Consider the following 14,874-nt stretch of genomic DNA (forward strand, 5'->3'; position numbering starts at 1 on the left):
TAGAAATATAAAAATATGTGCCAAAATACTTGTTTTTCAAACTTACAAAAGAACTAGGAAATTATTATGAACCCTTAATACCCACAGAATATTTATCAACATCTACTTATAATTTTAATACCCACAAACTAACTTTTATCGATATATATTTTTATTACATACATTCTGCCATTTTTAAAAAATTTTATTTATTTATTTGTTGGTTTTTCGAGACAGGGTTTCTCTGTAGCTTTTGGAACCTGTCCTGGAACTAGCTCTTGTAGACCAGGCTGGCCTCAAACTCACAGAGATCCGCCTGCCTCTGCCTCCTGAGTGCTGGGATTAAAGGCGTGCGTCACCACCACTGCCCGACCATTTTTACTTTCTTAAAATTTAATTTTAGCTGGAAGGCCCTAGGTTTATCAACACTGAAAAATAAATTTCTAAATCCTCAAAATTTACAGAAAATAACGCAATAGATGCCTAAGTTATTAGTAAAATATTAATACACATGTTGCCTTTTCTCAGTACTCAAGATCAAACTAAGGGCCTTGGCCGTGCATGCTCTACTACAACGTCCAACCCCAGTTTATCGATCCCCACTTATCCACCCCGCTCTTTTCTTTTGTTTCTTTCTTTTTTAAGATTTGTTTTCTGTGTATGAGTGTTTGGCGTGCATGTATGATTGTGAACAACGTGCGTGCCTGGGGTTAGAGAAGGTCTGAAGAGGGCATCGGATCCTCTGTAACTAAAATCACAGAAGGTTGTGAGCCACCATGTGGGTGCTGCGATCCGAACCCTCTGGAAGTGCAGCCAATGCTCTTAGCTGCAAACGGAAATGCTGGTCTTCGGGTCTCCACTTTCCGAACGCTGGGGTGACAGGCACGGGCAGCAGCCGGGTCTCGGTTAACTGAGGTCCCGTCACCCCTGGGCGGGGGCGGAGCACAGCGTGCGGCTGGGCAGAGCGTACGGTAGTGGGCGGGGCCTGGCGATCCGGGTCCCGCGGGCGCGCCGGCTTCACGGCGAGGCTGTTTGTCGTCATGGTGGGGCCGTGGGTGTACCTGGCAGCGGCGGTTTTGCTCATCGGCCTTATCCTCTTCCTGACTCGCAGCCGGGGTCGGGCGGCAGCAGGTAGGAGGTGCCGCCGTCCCAGGGCTGGAGAAGTCCGTTTCTCAGGGTTCCTGGGCTTTGGTAGGCCGTGGCGTCGCGACTCGTGCGCAGGCACTGACGTGTCTTGCCGTGCTTACGAGGAGCTAGTGCGCGGACGTGGGACAGCTCTGCGCACGCGCGTGTGGATGCACTCGGGACTAGTACGGAGCCTAGGGTTGGGGATGCAACCTGGGGACCAAGCCTGCGGTTCTGCTCTGCACCAATAGGAGAGGCTGCAGGTTTTCTAATCCTGCCCTGTGTCTTCCGCTTACTGGCAATTGGAGGGCGAGGCAGCCTCAGGAAATTCTGAAGGCATCTCCTTCCCCATCACTGCTCTGCCTCCCCTTCACCAGGCTCAGAAGGCAGTGTCATTGGCCTGGCACGAAACAGTCCTCCTTACTAACACTCCTTGTATGCTTAGGAGTTTCAGAATGTCTCTGAGGTAAAGGTGATAGCCAGCAAATCTTCCAGGCCTCCGAGGAGAGATTCAGCTCCTGACGGTGAAATGTGCTCCTGATTGGAGCACCCTCTAAATTATAGCATAGTGTTAAGAAATAAATGCCATCTTGCAGTGGACATCGAGTGCAATCTGTAAAGCTCAGGGTGAGAGCATCCTAGCGGGTCTCCCGCGAAGCGGAGGGGAGTGAGTTGAAAGGAGATGAAGGCATTAAAGCGGGTAGGAAATGAGGAATAAGCTTTCAGCATCAGACCAAGGCATGAATAATAAAGGCTTGACTGACCAAAGTTGGAACACTGGGCTGTGGGCAGGAAGGAGGTTGAGCAGGGGAGGCCGAGACTCCCACAATACTGTTCCTCCACACTATCAAGAGGATGGGCTGCTTGACAGTGTCATGGTTCCATCCTCCCCGAAGCTGGTGGTGAACCACTGCACAATGAGGAAGAGCGGGCTGCAGCAGGCCAGGTAGCCCAGCCTGGGCCGCGGGAGTCTGAGGAGCAGAGAACTGGAGGCCGGCCACGGCGGCGGAGGGACTTGGGCAGCCGTCTCCAGGCCCAGCGTCGAGCCCAGCGAGTGGCCTGGGCAGAGGTGGATGAGCATGAGGATGAAGCTGTTGTTCCAGGTGAGAGGGCCCAGCCTGGGGGAAGGGGGCTGAATTCTGGGGGTTACCCGGAGTAGGTAAGGGCAAGGAGTATGAAGCCACAGTATAGGAAGGACATTTAGTGGTGGGGCCAGAGTCTTGGGCCTGGACTTTGGTCCTCAAAGTCAACATTTGTTAGCCCAATCCGTACTCCATTGGGCAATCCCCCTCTCCCTTCATCTTGGTTCAGTGGGGTTACCTGTAACCCTAGAATAAGTGCTTGAGGATAGAGACATTCCTGGTGACATGCGTCTCCATATGTCAGCTACTTGGAGTCTCACGAAGTCCTCAGTATGAATGTCTCTTCTCTGGTACTTGAAGTCTGACTTCAGGGTGAAGAAAAGATTGCTAGACCTTACTCAGAATTTAGGCAAGTTTGGGACTTTTCCCTTGGTTTAACATTTGCCTTGGAATTATTAGCCCTTTTGGCTTAAAAAGAACCCATTAGTGGATGTGTGGTACATGCTTATAATTCCTACATCAGAAGACAGGCAGGAGCATGGCAAGTTTCAGGCCAATCTGGGTAATAGAGCTGTTTCAAGAGCAATACATACAACGGGGAAGAGGCCTCTCGTCGCCAGCCTTCCTGTCTCAGAGTTCGGGCATATTCTCTGAGGCTCAGACATCTACATATCATTCATTTTCAGCTGGCCCTGGAGTGGTCCTCAGGCTGGGGTTATTTTTTCAGTCTGTCTCTGTTAAGGTAAAGGGAGAGTCCTGGTTGAATTTACGGTTGGAATAGATTTATGCACAGTGCCATCCTTCCCTGGAGGTTTGGCACAGAGACTTCTGCAGGTACAGACACCTGTGAGCCACAAACGTTCAGGGGTTGACATCTTGCAGCTGCGCAGTATCTAAAGTCTCATTTGTCCCCGTGGCCTTCAAATCCGTCAAGTACACACGTGTATGTTCTCACACCCACACTCACATGTGCGTGCACATTTATGGTAGATGCTTCTGAAAGGCAGAGGGGGTGGAAACCCCACTCCACCCCCATCCACCCATCCCTTAAGGAAGGTGAACGGGGGAGGGGGAAGGAGTTCTGCCTAGGGCTTCAGTTGTTTTTGTCTGACCATATCCAGCCCAGGAGGAAGAAGGCATTGAGAAGCCAGCAGAAGCTCACCCAACAGGGAAAATTGGAGCCAAGAAACTACGGAAGCTAGAGGAAAAACAAGCTCGAAAAGCCCAGCGTGAGGCAAGCAAGAGGATGGGGCACGGCTCCCGAGGGACTGTCTTTGGGGTCCCTTTGATGTTAGGCTGGTATTCGCTGTCTGCCTGGCTTTGTCTCCTGCAGTCTTAGCCTATGTCCTGGCACAGGACTAGGCAGAGGAAGGGGAGATGTATATAAAAAAAACCTTTCTCCAGGCAGAGGAGGCTGAACGTGAGGAACGAAAACGCCTAGAATCCCAACGAGAAGCCGAATGGAAGAAGGAAGAGGAGCGGCTTCGCCTGCAGGAAGAGCAGAAGGTGAGATTGACTCCAGACACTGTCGTCTGGCCTGTTATAGCCTAGCCTTGCTCCTGGATAGCTCCCAGATGTCTCCATCCTACAAGATAGGCCACGGTACCGTACTGGCTGTGGTGGTGGCTTGTATCTCTAATCCCAGCACTTGAGAAGCTGAGGCAGGTCATCTTGGACTAACTAGCTACCTCCTGTCTACAAAACAGAAGATGGTCTGTGGATCCAGTGCAGGGGCCTGCTCTTGTTTATTCTTTCCCCTGGCCTTAAAATATTACCTGTGGAAGCACTATGGGTTTGAACTGAGGGTTGTTGTTGTTGTATTCAAGATAGTATTTTTCTATGATGTAGCCCTAGCTGTCCTAGAACTCACTCTGTAGACCAGGCTGACTTTATACTCAGAGATCCACCTGCCTCTGACTCCTGAGTGCTAGGACTAAAGGTATGTGCCGTTATGCCTGGCTCTTTTTTTTTTTTTTATTTGTATGGGGTTTAAAAAATAAAAAGTCAGACATGGTGGGTGCATACCCAGCATTTGGGAGTCAGAGGCAGGCAGATACCTGAGATTCAGGACAGCCAGAGCTATATAAAGAGACCCTGTGTCAGAAAAACAAACAAAACAAATTGTATGGGTGTTTTGCCTGCATGTCTGTGCACCCTGTCACTCTGTATGTGCCTGGTGCCCATGGAGGACAGAAGAGGACATCATAACTGGAGTTAGAAATGACTGTGAGCTACCATGTGGGTTCTGGGGTTGGGACCCAGGTCCTCTGGAAGAGTGACCAATGCTCTTAACTGCTGAGTAAACGCTCCAGCCCAGAGCTGGGGATGCTGTGACCATGAGCTGCGAAGGACAGAACATTTGCAGAACATTGAACTTGGTCAGAGCATCTGGACAGAGAAAGCACGGAGGAGAAAGGAGGAGGAGAAATAGGGTAGTTCTAGGTCCCAAGGACCTCAAGGTTCTCCACAGTCTGAAGAGATGGGTGAATCCGTCCAGGGCCTGGCATAGAAGTGATTCTTGGAGAATTGGAGCCACCACAGAAAGGTGGTTCATGGCTCCTTGTCTGCCAGATTATCCCAGATCTAGGTTTCCAGGAAAGGGGAAAATGCAAACATGTAGGGTACATAAACAAGAGGGCCTCTGGCAGGCCTTGTTCCAGAGCTCCGTGTCTGCAGGAACCGTGGAGGCGTGGCAGTGGGAGGCATGAGCAGAGGAAGTGATCATGCCTAATATACCTTCGGGGTTCTGACTTCCTCCCTGTTTCAGGTTTCTCAGCAGCTGTATATATATGCTACATTTCTCAAAGCAGTAGTAACACACCCTTAGATTAAGGGTCACACTTTTTCAATATTTTTTTTCTTTTTGGTTTTTGAGACAAGGCTGGCCTTGAACTTGCTGTGGAGCCAAGGATATTCTTTCCTCCTGTTTCTCCTTCCCAAGCCCTGATAGGAGGGGGTGCACCATTATGCCTTGTTTAGATGGGAATTAAACCCAGGGCTTCATGCTTGCTGGGCAAAGACCCCCACCAACTGAGCTGCACTCATCCCAGCCCTAGTAATTTTTTTTCTTTTTGCCAGTTATTTTATATGGGTGTTTTGCCTGTACATATGCTTGGGGGCCAGAAGAGGGCACCAGATTCCTCTGGACCTGTAGTTACAGACTGTTGTGAGCCACTGTGTAGGTGCTGGGAATCAAACCCAGGTCCTCTGGAAGAGCAGCCACTGCTCCTAACCACTGAGCCATCTCTCCAGCCCAAGTACTTTTCTTTTGCAGGATCATACCTAACGTACCATGTTGCATTTACTTGTCATTTCTGCTTAGGCCTCTGTGGGATTCAATTGTCAGGTTTTCCTTGTTTATTCTCTTGGTAGATTTGAAGAGTACTGGGAAGGTAGTTGTAGATTGTACCTTGGTTTGGAATTACTGGTTTTTATTTCATTGTATTTATTTTCTTTTTAGATTAAAAAAATAAGGGCCGCCCTGTGAGTGCTAACAACCAAACCTGAGTCCTCTGAAAGAACAGCCAATGCTCTTAACTGTTGAGCCATCTCTCCAGCCTTTTTTTTTAATTAATTCTTTTTAATTAATTAATTAATTAATTTTGAGACAGGGTCTTACACCTCAACAGGGTGTCCCCAGCTTGTACTCTGCTTACCTCTGCCTTCAGAATGCTGGAGTGACCGGTGTCTGTCTTGTGGTTAGAATGGGGTTGGGTTTGGTTTTGTTTCCCAATACTGAAAATTGAACACTGCCTGTGCCTTCCAGGGAAGTGCTCCACTGTTGAGCTATTACTGTTTGCTTTTATTGTTTTTTCCCGTCTTCACATACTTGTTGGAAGTCAGTCACTGTTCTGCTGCATTTAGAAAGTAGAGAGCTGGATCTAGAGTGACGGGTCACTGGGTAAGAGTGCTCACTCTTCTGTCAGAGGACCAGAGTTTGGATCAAGCGGCACACCAACACCAATATCCCCAGCTGAAGAGGGTCTGATGTCCACTTTTTGCCTCCATGGACAAGAGGGAGGGGAGCAAAGAGTCTGACTAAGAGGCAAGGTGATCTCCTCTGACATGCCCGTTTTGTCTGGGCTGCTCCTGGAAGGTGGGCCTTTCCACATGCATCAAGGTGGTCAGGACAGTTCTTCAGGTGAGGCTGTCTACGCAGGTGGTTCAGAAACCAGACTGTAGTGGGCTGGCTGCATACATGGGTAGGAGGAAGTAGAATCTGCTAGTTGTTTGTGTCTGGACGTGACCAGGGAAAGTTGTGACATTTTCAAGAATTTTCTTCCTATGCTATCTCCTGAGCATGGGGGCAGGGGAAGGTCTAAGCAGCATTGCCAGGGTGATGGCGAGGAGAGAGCCTCCGCCTGTTGTTTAGCTTGAGACCAAGGGGCAAGAGAAGCACCTGGAGAAGCACCATTTCTGGTGATTCGTGCTTGTGTCCTGCAGAGACAGCAGGGACAAGAGCAGATGTGAGTGGGCAGCTGCCCCAAATACCTACCTCTTCTTTCTCCACATCCACAGGAGGAGGAAGAGAGGAAGGCTCGGGAGGAGCAGGCCCGGCGGGAGCATGAGGAGTACCTGAAACTGAAGGAGGCCTTCGTGGTAGAGGAGGAAGGTGTCGGCGAAACCATGACCGAGGAGCAGGTGGGCCCATCACCCCTGGGAAATGTGTGCCACTGGGATAGTGTGTGTTAGGTCCAAGACCACTCACACCACCTTAGATCCTTCTGGCTGTGTGCCAAGAAGCAGGTTGGATGCCCATAAGTGTAGACCCCTTTGACTGTAGCCTTGGTCTCTACAGGGAGTGTTGTCCTGTCGTCCCTTAGTCTGGGAGGCGCTTCCCATCAGGAAAGCAGGTGGTGGGGTGGGAACACAAGACAGCCTGCAAGCAAGCAGCATGCAGGTGAGCCAGGAGTGTAGCTAGCTAGGGCCAGGCACACAACTCTGTGCCTCCAGCCAGGGCTGGTACTCACTGGTTTCTCTGCTCTCTAGTCTCACAGCTTCCTGACAGAATTCATCAATTACATTAAGGTAAGAGGCTCAGAGAACTCTGGTATCTTCTCCTGCCATGTGCATGTGCATAAGTATCTGTGCTATTTTGTGTAAGTTTTCAGGACCAAGTAAGGGCTGTCCCAGTCAGTCCTGGACTGGAATGGGCATGGGGTCCAGAAGGCTTGAGCTACTATTTCTTGGCCAGGAAAGTCCCTTCCCTTCAGACCCAGAAGGTAGAGAAGGGACAGTGGTCTGTGTGGGAGGCTCCAGCCTCTGATGGCGTCCTAATTCCTGGTTTGACAGTTCCTCTGCTCTTCAGACCCCACGCTCAATGAGTCATCGTATTTTGAAGTCAATTCACATGTGTTTTCTGTCAGTTCTGTCACACTGAGGTGCCACTGAATTGGAACAAGTGTCCTGTGCTCTGTGGTCCTGCCTGGGAACTTGGGCCTTCAAGAAGTAGTAGGATGGTGTTTCCATCGTAGGGCAGCCAGCAGTGTCCCTCTGTCCATCGCCACCTCACAGGCTGCCCTGATGCTGCTCTGGGTTGCATAAGCACATCCTGATCTGCTTTGCTGCTAAGCAACTTCTCTCCCACAAAGGATGCGAGAAGGGGAGAGGTTTTTAAGTGCAGCTCAGAGGTGCAGAGGCAGCTGAGGGAAGAAGTGCAGAGGGAGCGGGGGCGATGGTGGGGGTGGTATCAGGGGCTGCCAAGTAGCTGGGGCTTGCATAATCCTCCCCCACCTCTCCTAAAAGAGAGCAGAGTTTAGATGCCTCCCAACAGCAGTGAGGGGCTGGGCACATGTCTAGGGCCCAGGAAACCTAGAAAGGAGAAGCGATAGCTTCTTCCAGAAGGTCCTTTTCCCTTAGGTTGTGAGCATTTCCCTAATGAAGCCCACACTCCACCCTGGCACACTGCCCTGAGCAAAATTTTTCACACTGTGCCGCTGTTGTTGCGAGAACTTCCTGTCCCTGACTACATGCGGGAAACCATGCTTCCTCATGAGGCTTCCCAGGTGGGTTAGAGGTCAGCTGCAGGTTACCCTCTTTTCTGCAGAGGCCGGAAGAAAGTGTTCAGGTAGGTCTGGCTCTTGCTTTGGTGGTTCCCTGGAGATTCCTGTTTTGTTTTGGAGACTGTTTCTCTAAGTAGTTCTTGCTATCCTGGAACTCACTCTGTAGACCAGACTGGCCTTGAACTCAGAGATCGGCCTGCCTCTGCCTCCTGAGTGCTGGGATTAAAGGTTTGTGCCACCATCATCTTGATGTTCTACAAACTCCTGGAGCTTAGGAATTTGTTCAGCCTGTGCTAGTTTATTCTCTTGGAGCTACCGTCTTAAAGGAAGGAAGAGGACTCCTGAAATCCATTCCTTCCAGCTTCTTCCTCACTCCAAGGGACCAGACCCTTTAGACACAATTTCAGAGCTGGAGGAGGGTTTCTGCACACAGCTTGATTTCACTCGAATAGTAAGGATGTCTGTTCTACTTCTACCATGGCTAGATATATCTGTTAGCTCAAACCCACTTTTGACCCTCGTAGTATCCAGGCCCGATCCTCAGGGGCCAGCACCCCAAGAGGTGACTTCAGTCCTGCCCCAAGCTGCTACTGAGAGCTGAGTGCCTGGTCTGCTTTATAGGTAGAAGTTGCTGGCCAGATCACCTGTGCTTGCCCGATCCCTGGTCCAACTGTTTTATGATTGTATCCTCCCCAACTCTCCCACCCCCACTTTGCACCCCTGCTTGTACATACGGCTTAGCATTCTGACAAGTCACATGCCATACGTAGCTGGGGAGGCAATCACCATGTCATTACTCCCCCAGCTCATTTCCTGTGGAAGATTCAGAGAGATGCAAAGGACCGCCTTCTCTCAAAGATTATGCTATATGTGGCACAGGTGGGGGCAGATGCATGTATGGGCCCAGCTGTGGCTCCTTGACTGAACGGCTGGGAGCTAAAGTTTCTCCTGAGGATGTGAGAGCAGCACGTGAAACATGGCACAGAAAGCCCATTCTCCGCTGCTAGTATGGTTACTTTGTGTGTTTGTATGTCTGTGGGTGCTTCTGTGTACGGGACAGGACTGCATGCAGAGAGCACTTTCTCCGCTGCTAATATAGTTCCTTGGTGTGTTTGTGGGGGGGGGGGTGCGTGTGTGTGTTCGCGCACCTGTGTACGTGGATATGCACATATTCAGGAGGCTTCAGGTATTGTTGGTTCCTTGGGTATTGTCTGTCGTCCCCCCCCCCCCGCCCCCATTTTTTGTGGTTTTTCAAGACAAGTTTTCTCTGTGGCTTTGGAGCCTGTCCTGGACCTAGCTCTCAGACCAGGCTGGCCTCGAACTCACAGAGATCCACCTGCCTCTGCCTCCTGAGTGCTGGGATTAAAGGCGTGTGCCACCACCACCCGGTGCCCCCCTCTTTTTATCAAAGGAGAGGGGGTGATGTGCAGTCTTTCTCTGGCCTGGAACTACACCAAGTAGGCTACAATGGCCGGCCAGTGATCCCCAATAATCGCCTTGTCTTTGCCTTTCCAGCACTGAGGTTTCAAGTGCACAGTGTCAGCACACCCAGCTGTTTGTTTTTGAGGCAGGTTCTCACTGTGTATACTCGAACTCTCAGCGATCCCTCTGCCTCTGTCTCTGCCTCCTGAGTGTGTACATTGCCACTTCAGTCATGCCCAGAGTCTGTGTGTGAGTCTGGGGATTGGACAGCACTTGACCGGGTGCCATCTTTCTATCCCTAGTGATGATTGTGTGGCCATACCTCAGACAGTGTGAAGAGGATGACGGAAAAGAAAATGTCAGGGTTACGGAAATCTAGTCTGAAGGGGTGGGAAACAAATATAAAGGAGGAGTGGTCTCCATGGCCCCTCATGAAAGGCCTGTTGTCTTTCCTTTCCTTTTTTCTTTACTTCTGTTTGCCAGAGAGGCTTTTAGCTCAGGGGTAGGAATTGTGTTTCTTGTTTCCTATTCCTTCAAACCCCCCCCCTTTTTTTTTTAATGTGTGTGAATGTTTTTGCCTGCATGAATGTATTGCACATCATACATGCCTGTATTCCTGGAGTTCTGTGGAACTGGAGTTAGGGGTGGTTGTGAGTCACCACATGGATGCTGGGAACCAAACCCGAGTCCTCTGAAGAGTACAAGTTCTAAACCACTGAGCCACCTCTCCAGCTCAGCTCTGCACCTTCTTAATGACTTGGCTGGCAGGTCCTCAGCAAACACAAGTCTAGATGAGTTTGGTTTGGTTTTTTGTTTTTCAAGATGGAGTCTCGTAGCTCAGACAGGCTTTAAACTCAATACATGGCCAAAAATGGTCTTGAACTGACCTTACTTCCTCTAACTGTGAAGTACTAGGATTACAGGTTTGTACCACAACACCTTACTTAGGTGTTTTTTATTTTTTTTTAAGATTTATTTATTATCTATGCAGTGTTCTACCTACAGGCCAGAAGAGAGCACCAGATCTCATTATAGATGGTTGTGAGCCCCATGTGGTTGCTGGGAATTGAACTCAGGACCTCTGGAATAACAGCCACTGCTCTTAACCTCTGAGCCATCACTCCAGCCTCACAATTTTTTATTTTTAAAAGCTTAAAAACAAAAAGACCAACATTTGGGCTGGCAAGATGGCTCAGCAGGTAAAGGTGCGTACTATCAAACATCAAGATCTGGATCAGTCCTGGGAGTCACATGGTGAATGGGGAGAACCACTTCTGAGCATGTCCTCTAACCGCTCCTTGTGTGTTCTCCCTCTCTCTCTAAATAATTTTAAAATGTCCGTTTAAAATAATGGTGTGTAAACCAGGTGGTGGTGATACACACCTTTAATCCCAGAACTATAAGGCAAGTTATAAAGTTATAAAGGTTGGTAGATCTCTTGAGTTAGAGGCCAAACTGTCTACGAAGCAAGCCCAGACAGTCAGGGCTACATAGAGAAACTCTGTCTCAAAAAAAAAAAAAAAAAAAAAAAAAAACCCTGGAAAACCTTTCTTTAAAAACAGGGTCATCTCACTGGCTCAGAGCTGCCTAAGTGGTTTCAGCCTCTCTCCCTCTTCATTTTACCCGTAGCAATCCAAGGTTGTGCTTTTGGAAGACCTGGCTTTCCAGATGGGTCTGCGGACTCAGGTAAGCCCTGGGGCGTGGGTTAGAACGTGGAATGCAGCTAGAGGGTCTGTGTGGCAAGTGGGGCCGGCCTGAGCTTGGTAAACTGTGATGCCCCCAGGCTGACTCCAGCCAAGAGGGGAACAGGGTATAGGAATTTCTTGGCATTCCAGAAATCCTACATTTCTACAGAGATGAAAAGAACAGGAAAGAAAAAGGAAATTCAAATGCCATACTTTAGCCTTCCCTGTGACCAAAGCAGCCCAAATCCAGTTACCTCTTACAAGCTGGCAGATCCTAGGATCAGAGCCCCTCCACGTGAGAGTTCCCTCGGAAGGGAAGCCTGGTCACAGCCAGGGACAAGCTGTCTGTAGTGGTAGAGGGGTAATGGGTCTGTGGGCCTGGGAACCACAGGACAGGCTCTGAGACTTGTTTCCTCACAGGACACCATAAACCGCATCCAAGACCTACTCTCCGAGGGAACTCTAACAGGTGAGAGAACAAGTCAGTCCTGTATATACAGCCCTGGCCTAGGGGAGTGTGTGACCACAGAAGGCTACTGGGACTTGTTCCAAAGGCGGCTTGGCCTCTCCAGGGTGGGAGGGTTAAGCAATGAGGGACACTGAAGAATTGGACTTGGTCACAAGGAAGACGTAGAGGCCTCAGCCTGACTCATCTAGGTGGGATTTGATATACCAGGAAGGGCCAGGCTGACAGGAAAACCGAGAAGCTCTAAATCAGTTATAAAGGATAAACGGGCATTTTCAGGCTAGGTAGGGAAAGGGCTTCAATCCTACAACGTGCGTGTCCCCACAGGTGTGATTGACGACCGGGGCAAGTTCATCTACATAACCCCAGAGGAACTGGCTGCCGTGGCCAATTTCATCAGACAGCGGGGCCGGGTGTCCATCACTGAGCTTGCCCAGGCCAGCAACTCCCTCATCTCCTGGGGCCAGGACCTTCCTGCCCAGGCTTCAGTCTGACTCCAGCCTTGACTTGAATATCCTGTGGCCTCCATGCATCACTAAATTCCTGCCATCTTGGGGCAGGGATGCAATATGACCAGAAAGTTGTGAGTTAGAGGCCTCTGAGTGCTACTGAACTTCTGTGGCTTGGTGTAGACGGCCTGGCCTGGGATCTCAGAGAAGCCGATGAAATCTACATCTCGGGCTGTATCTTAGAGGTGAGAGGGTCCCTTATGAGGTGGCAGGAGTCCCATTTCATTAAAAACAAACTATTACACATTCATTGTATTCATTTGTGCCCTGCAAGCCCAGCTCCCTCGATGAGTTCCCTTCTGGGGCAGAGAAAAGTGCAGATAGGAGAGTCTCTGAGGCCATATCTCCTCCAGTTGGTGAAGTCTCACCGTCTTATTTACAGACCCAGGTGTTCCAAGTAGAGCCAGGAGCCCTGGGGAGAAGAGTTACTGAGAAATGCCAAGGATAGAGACCTGGAGAGCTAGGTCTCACTCTGTAGCTTCTGAAAGGGAGGTCTCTGGAAGAAGGACTTGTCAGCTGCTTCTGAGGCAGGAAGAGGAAGAAAGCCCGTTTGGACTGGGTGTCATTGTTCTGACCGCACAGCACATGGACTCAGCCCTGAATCCTCAACCAAAAAAGTTCTGAGTGGCGTGGGTGATTCCACCCGCAGGAGGATGAGGAACATATGCTCAGAAGTGGGTGTGGGATGAGATGTGTGTCTCTTGCAGGGTCGTTTGCTCTGGTTCCCGTGGGCTGTCATACTATACTGAGAATAAGACACATTTTTAAATTATTTTATTTTATGCGTATGGGTGTTTTTGCCTGTGTGGTTTGTATGCACTGTGTACATGCCTGCAGAGTCCAGAAGAGGGCATCAGATCCCTTGGCACTGGAGTTAGAAAGGGTTGTGAGCTGCCATGTAGATGCTGAATACTCTGGAAGAGTAGCTGGTGCTCCTAACCTTTGAGCCATCTCTTCTCTGGCCTCTTGTTTGTTACTTTGGTGAGTGAGTGTGTGTGTGTCTGTGTGCCTGTGTGTCTGTACAAGATCTCACTAGCTGACTTAGAGCCATTGTATAGACCAAGCTGTCCTTGAACTCACAGAAATCTGCCTGATTCTGCTTCCTAGGTACTAGAATTAAATTACACCACCATGTACAGTCTCTTTTGCTTGTTTTTTGAGACAGTAGGCATTTTTAGTCAGTAAAAAAAAAAAAAAGGGTGCATTCATTGTTGGTAAGGTGAAGTATACCTAAGTCTTAGTAGGAGAGGAAGAAATACAGATGACCATGGTAAGAGGTAGGGTAGGAGAGACTTAGTTGACAGTGGAGTCAGCTTATCAGTGGTTACCTTTCTTAGTTATACATTAGAACAATCTGTGGGGTTCTTAATACTTTCCCCCTAGACTTCCCCCAAGGCCAGTTAAGACAGAATCTTGATATCATCAGAGCCCATCAGCAGGACACAGCCAAGGGCAGCAAGGCTGAAAGCCTAGGAAGACATGGGCTACACAGTGGAGGCTTGGGAGGCGGCCCAACAGGTAAAAGCACTATCCATGCAAGCATGTTGACTCAGGTTCAGTCCCTGACATCACATATAAAGCTAGGTATGTTCCCATGCGTGGGTAATCTCAGGATTCCTTCAGGGAGATGGTAGCAGAGCCCAGAACTGGTGGACTGCTAGCCCGGAATAGGCAGACACAGGAGGGACCCTGCCTCAGCAAGTGGCAATGGAGACCTCCAGAAAGTTGTCCTCTGACCACCACACAGGCTCCGCGGCAGAACCACATTCACTCACACACACAAATAGCAAAAGAACCTCCAGCAAGAGAGGCTTCTCAGACCAAGACAGCAGCTCAAGTACCCTACCTCTACCTAACACATCCTTCCACATCTGTCTCTAGGTTGCGAGATGCAGCTCTGGCATTGCTAGGCCATTCTCAGGACCATGCACCAAGTTCTTTTTTGTTTTGGTTTTGTTTTGAGACAGGGTCTCTCTGTGCTGGAACTCACTCTGTAAATTAGGCCTTGACCTCACCGAGATCCACCTGCCTCTGCCTCCCAAGTACTGGGATTAAAGGCATGCGCCACCACTACCACCCAGATCTTTTTTGTTGTTTTGTTTTGTTTTGTTTTTCGAGACAGGGTTTCTCTGTAGCTTTGGAGCCTGTCTTGGAACTAGCTCTTGTGGACTAGGCTGGCCTCGAACTCAAAAAGATCCACCTGCCTCTCTGCCCACGAGTACTGGGATTAAAGGTGTGCACCACCACCACCCGGCGACCCAGCTGTTTGACATCTTCTAAAATTGATTTTTTTTTTGAGACAAAGTCTTATGTAGCCCAAGCTACATCACCTGACCCCAGCCTTTAATTCATGATGTTCCAAGGGCTTGGTGTAAAAGGAGACATCTATAACTCTGTGTGTGTGTGTGTGTGTTTTGTCTGTATACCACAGACATATAGTGCCCATGGAAAACGGAAAAGAGCATTGGATCCCCTGGAACTGGATTTATAAACAATTATGAGCTGCTATTTGGATGCTAGGAATCAAGCCCAGGCTGTTTGGAAGAGCAACCTGTATTCTTAACCACTAAGCCATCTCTCCAGCCTTTTTGTTCTTTTTTTTTA

At 49.4% G+C, this 14,874-nt stretch overlaps 1 protein-coding gene across 1 annotated transcript; it reads left to right on the top strand.

Moving 5' to 3' along the window:
• Positions 1–942: 942 nt before the first annotated feature.
• Ddrgk1 (DDRGK domain containing 1) lies at positions 943–12,514 on the top strand. The gene is made up of 9 exons (XM_050134235.1): positions 943–1,110; positions 2,001–2,207; positions 3,308–3,420; positions 3,591–3,692; positions 6,705–6,827; positions 7,176–7,214; positions 11,240–11,296; positions 11,716–11,764; positions 12,089–12,514. The coding sequence occupies exons 1-9, from the start codon at positions 1,020–1,022 to the stop codon at positions 12,253–12,255; spliced, it is 948 nt and encodes a 315-aa protein (XP_049990192.1). The 5' UTR covers positions 943–1,019; the 3' UTR covers positions 12,256–12,514.
• The last annotated feature ends 2,360 nt before the right edge of the window (positions 12,515–14,874 follow it).

The sequence above is a fragment of the Alexandromys fortis genome, unplaced genomic scaffold (assembly GCF_014885135.2).
Source record: "Alexandromys fortis isolate MF-2015 unplaced genomic scaffold, M_Fortis_MF-2015_v1.1 scaffold_6, whole genome shotgun sequence".
NCBI classification, from domain to species: domain Eukaryota; kingdom Metazoa; phylum Chordata; class Mammalia; order Rodentia; family Cricetidae; genus Alexandromys; species Alexandromys fortis.

Excerpts from the sequence above, each read along its gene's own strand:
- Ddrgk1 (XM_050134235.1), top strand. The coding sequence starts at position 1,020 with ATGGTGGGGCCGTGGGTGTACCTGGCAGCGGCGGTTTTGCTCATCGGC. Across the intron at positions 1,111-2,000 it reads CCGGGGTCGGGCGGCAGCAG|CTGGTGGTGAACCACTGCAC; the intron begins GTAGGAGGTGCC and ends TCCTCCCCGAAG. Across the intron at positions 6,828-7,175 it reads AAACCATGACCGAGGAGCAG|TCTCACAGCTTCCTGACAGA; the intron begins GTGGGCCCATCA and ends TCTGCTCTCTAG.